Source organism: Asparagus officinalis, chromosome 5 (genome assembly GCF_001876935.1).
Source record: "Asparagus officinalis chromosome 5, Aspof.V1, whole genome shotgun sequence".
NCBI classification, from domain to species: domain Eukaryota; kingdom Viridiplantae; phylum Streptophyta; class Magnoliopsida; order Asparagales; family Asparagaceae; genus Asparagus; species Asparagus officinalis.
The window spans coordinates 14,317,087-14,321,801 of NC_033798.1; the positions used below are offsets into that span (position 1 = coordinate 14,317,087).

The 4,715-nt window shown below is 41.1% G+C and overlaps 1 protein-coding gene across 1 annotated transcript in view; it reads right to left on the reverse strand.

Annotated features, from left to right (window-relative positions):
• Positions 3,982–4,715, reverse strand: part of LOC109843639 (protein ENHANCED DISEASE RESISTANCE 4-like) — a 3,145-nt gene continuing 2,411 nt past the window's right edge. The window contains 2 exon segments of the mRNA XM_020412596.1: positions 3,982–4,708; positions 4,711–4,715. The exon segment at positions 4,711–4,715 is cut by the window's right edge and continues 1,252 nt beyond it. Coding sequence (XP_020268185.1) covers positions 4,281–4,708; positions 4,711–4,715 — 433 coding nt within the window. The 3' untranslated portion in view covers positions 3,982–4,280.

Sequence of the window (4,715 nt, forward strand, 5' to 3'; positions counted from 1 at the left end):
CTCACAGGAGCAGTGAGACTCGTTTTCTTGTACAACTCTTTTTCTTGAGTTATTTTTCTGATAGTACAGCTCATCGTTGTTACGATTTGAGCAACCTATCTCTTTCTTCTGAACCTTGTTAACATGCGCAGGACGACTTGTTGTCGCTTCTGAGCGATCCAAGGTTGAATTTTTAAATCCACCCCTTGCGGGAATGGTGTCTTCATCGGTCCTAGACGAGAGTGAACTGGTATTCTCTCGTTCTGGACTGGTGCAGTTCTGACAGGAGGGTGTTTACGACCCCCTGCATATGAAACCACCAAGGGTTTGTTTACAGGACTTGGATTGTTCTTTGACTGGGGTTTTGCCTCGATCGTCCACCGAAGGACCAAGGCGATCCGCCATTGTGATTTTAAACTTTGACAAATCGGGACTGACCCGGGGTTCCACTGGTGATACAGTAGATGGACCCGGAACGGATTTTTGTGGCGCCTTCGGAATCCAAACCTTGCGGTTCTTCGGTGGCTTTTCAGACACCGTCTCCTTCTTGGTTCCTTGTGCTTGTTGACGGAGAGCATGAGCACGGGCGGTCTTCGCTTTACGCCTTTGTATCCGTTCCTTGAGGGTTGAACGGGCCCTTTTGACGAGAGTCCACTATCCGTCGTAAGTTTTGCATAAATACAATTATTTTGCCGTTGAGACAATTGAACTGCTTTCTGTTTCCTCGACTCTAGGTCCGCATAGTAATGGACCCCGTCGGTTTGTTGCATGGCCTTAGCCAATTGTCGAGCACGGCGCTGACGCTGTCTCTGACGAGCCCTCTTTGTCAGCACCGGTGAGCTATTCATCATCGACTCCTTAAGGGGTGTGGAGTCGTTTGAAGCAGGGATGTCGCAGGCGGATTCCTTAGCAGCAATCGGGTGGGAACCTTCACCTGCGGCCTTCATAGGCATTGCAGACTTAAACATTTTCTTGGAGGACGAAATCTTCCTATATTTGCGAGACGAGGAAGATTTCGCGGATGAGGACGACAAGTACTCCTCAAACTTCGCCTGATCGAACTCATATTCGATCTCTTCATTAACGATGATCTTGATCGGTTGCGACACCGCGGCCTCGGCAGCGAGGCCGCTGGCTCCCACTGTGGTCGCCAGCTTGTTTGGTTCAAAAGTCGCTGCTGTGGAATTCATTATAACTTTGTTCGATTACAACAAATTCGAAAGAATAATCTTTTTATAAGACTTTTTCTACACAACAAAACAAAAATTACAACTCTTGAGAAACAAACACGAAAATCGTCTATCAATTCTCGTTTTCGTGGGACTTTGCCTGTGCCGGGAACGCTTTGGTTCGTGGACCGCCGATTCACAGATCGTGAAGAGGGGGCTTATGATTCTAACTTCGTTATCGAAGTAGAAATTGAAACGATATCTTATCGAAGTAAGATAGTCGTTCTTCTTAAAATCAAGTCGAAGCTTAATTTCAAGGCGTTGCAAGAAAAGAACCCAAATCTCTGCTCTCTCTGCTCTGGAATGCTCTAACAAATGCTCGATCCTCGTCAGAATATGACCATTTCAATACTGTCTCGCTGGCGAGACAGCAAATACTGTCTCGCTGGCGAGACAGCAAATACTGTCTCGCTGGCGAGACAGCAAATACTGTCTCGCTGGCGAGACAGCAAATACTGTCTCGCTGGCGAGACAGCAAACACTGTCTCGCTGGCGAGACAGTTCATACCTGCTTTGATTTTCTTAAAGCAGTATGAGGTCCCTTTGAGTGATTTTCTCTATGTCTGGGATATCTATTAGCATTTTTTGACGCCTACAGTATACACATGCGGCATGCACAACCTGTAGGTTTTGTTATTTAAGAAAGTCACATACAATTTGTGCAGTGATGATTGTCTTCTTCTGATATTCTCAACCAGTAATTTTACTCGCAATGTTTTGGCGAGACACTCCCACCATTTACTTATTGAGGTAAGTACATTTTCAGGTATGCAGCCAACGTTGCGAAGCAATCGTTTACTGGTGTAGGATATATGATGATGTAGACATATATCTGAGCACATTTTGTCTAACTTTTAAAGATCTGGCATGATGCTGGTGTGGGATTCATGATCTGTTTACTGGTTTGATTTGCAATTGTTTACTGGTTTTCGGACATGATGTTCATATTATGGGGTTTTCCCTTGCATCTTAAGCCCAGATTGCATAAATTTGAGCTTCATAGTCCTGTTGTCACATGTGAGTGGTAATTGCTGTTTAACACAAACAATCGAAAGATCTGGGAATTTTTTTAATGCCTCTTAGCATCCTATTTCACTGCATATTTCATTATTGCTCCTGATTTACCAAGATCTGTACAATTTCTGATGCATTTTAAAGCAATTCCCAGCTTGTTATAATTCCTTTCACAAAAATATATATATTCACATGAATATATCCATATTTGTTTCGTGCAATGATGACTATCAGCTTCATAATATATCTACCTTGTAAGTATCTTACCAAGTGACATGGTGAGGCAGGCTCATTATTTATTATTGATCTGCAGCCAGCATTGTGTAGAGATTACCGACTGGCGTAGAATGTATGTTGTTGTCCACAAATATCTGAGCACATTTGTTTCATCGTTCGATAATCATTCTCACAAATGTTATGGGTTTGCTTCCATGTCTTAAGAACTGGGTATTTATGGGTTTGCTTGGATGTCTGAATTCATATGAAGAGGGCTTCTAATCTTACAGTTTTCACATTTGACTTAGGTTTTTGTTAATTTGCAGTTGGGGTTATTGAAGCAATGCCCAACTTGTTGTGATTTATTCATACGAATATATATATACACATATGAATACTTATATACCTGAGCACATTTGCATCTCATCGTTTTTTCAATTTTGTCACTTGCGTAAATGATCTCAGACATGGCACATAATGTCCAGTCTTCTGAATAGATTTATGCATTATATTTTCAAAGTACATATTACAATGTTTACGACAACAAGGAAAATACTAAAAATCCCTAAGACAACAAGACATTTCTTCAAGTAATCGATTTGTCGATTTGCAAACTTCAATTCTCTTCGCAAATACTTTGTTTGCATATCTTTTATTTTTGAAACTGCTTGTAGAGAAGCTTCATCTTTTTTTGATTGACCGTTTATGATATCATGCTCATCTTCGGCCCACCTAAAAAACTTGCATTGCCTATTTGGGTATTTGGCACAGCCCCAAAAGTATTTGCCCTTGTTCCATCCATTTTTGTACATCTTCAATGGTGTCGGTATTTTATAATAGCAAGTTACCTCGGTTGCTTGATTCTGAGACACTTGGGATGCAGCCATGGCTCAGCTCTGCTTGAGAAGAAGCCCCTTTGGTTATTGTTATGCTCAAGCTTCTACAATTTGAAGAGAATATAAGTTGAGTGGGAATTGAGTTGCAAATGCTAAGTCGTCATATCACAAATATATATGTGCAGGCATGGTTACTGTGACGAAGGCCCAGGCTCAGGTTACTGGGACGAAGGGCATTTTTCTACCCGTCGCTCAAATATTACCATTGGCACATTTTTAATGATTTTGTGGGCGGTAAGGTGACCGTGGTGATATTACACAGGGTTTCTCATTTTCTCTCAAGTGCATGCCAAACGTTAGAAGTTGAAGAAATGTAAAAAAGTCATTTGGTTTCTTGATTTCATGGTGTTCAAACAAACCCTTTGGGAAACTATGTTTTCAAGCCATTGATTTCAATGTGAAACAAACAAAATAATTCAAATCTGGGAAACCCTCTGAAACGTCAAGAAATGGTTTTCATCATAGATTTTTTTTTTTTTTTGGGAAATGTACCAAACAGACCCTTAGTAGCTTTTTCATATTAGTAGCTTTCAAGACGACTTTCGAGATAATAATTGAAACATATTTGACCACATTTCATCTCTTGAAATTGGAATACATAGTGAAAATTAAGATAATTGAATTCTCTTCAATTACCACAATCAAAGATAAACAGAATCCAACAAATAAATACATCATATAAATACATCCAAAAGGCCTACGTTAAATACCTTTAGGAACCAGGAAAATATCATACATTATTTGACGAAAATTTTAGCTAATACAAAAAAAAAAAAAAAACCCTAAGCTTTCGCGGGGGGGAGTGGGGGTGTAAAACCATCTATAATGCCTATGTACAAAGGTATAAACTAATCACAAGCCAATCTAAGTAGAACATCTGCTCACAAACCAATCTAAGCAGAAAATCTACTTAACTAAAACTCCTGCTCTGAACCTGGCTCTACATTCACCCATTTGAATGCATTTTGAGCTTCACACTCTCCAATCCTTGACTCAACTCCCTCACTCCCTTCTTCAACAATCCCTGAAACACCCTCCTCTTATTTCTCAACCTCTCCTCCGGTTCCTCCTCCTCTTCAATCTCCATAGAATTTGGCGTAAATCCTCCAGTTCCACTCCATTCAAATTTACAAAATTGCGGTGTGTCAGGTTCAGAGCTCTGCTCCCCATCGCTCACACCCCGCGGCCTAAACAACAGCTCACTAGCCGAAGAGTATCCCATCAATCGATGGAGCCTGGAGGCCCTGACTCTCTGACCGTCGCTCCCTTGGATCGAGTACGAAGAATTTCTAGATACATGTAACACAGGTTCAGGTTCGGCCTCAGAGGAGTAGCTCTGAGGGAATGAGATCCCATAATCGTCAGAATATGACGTTGGATC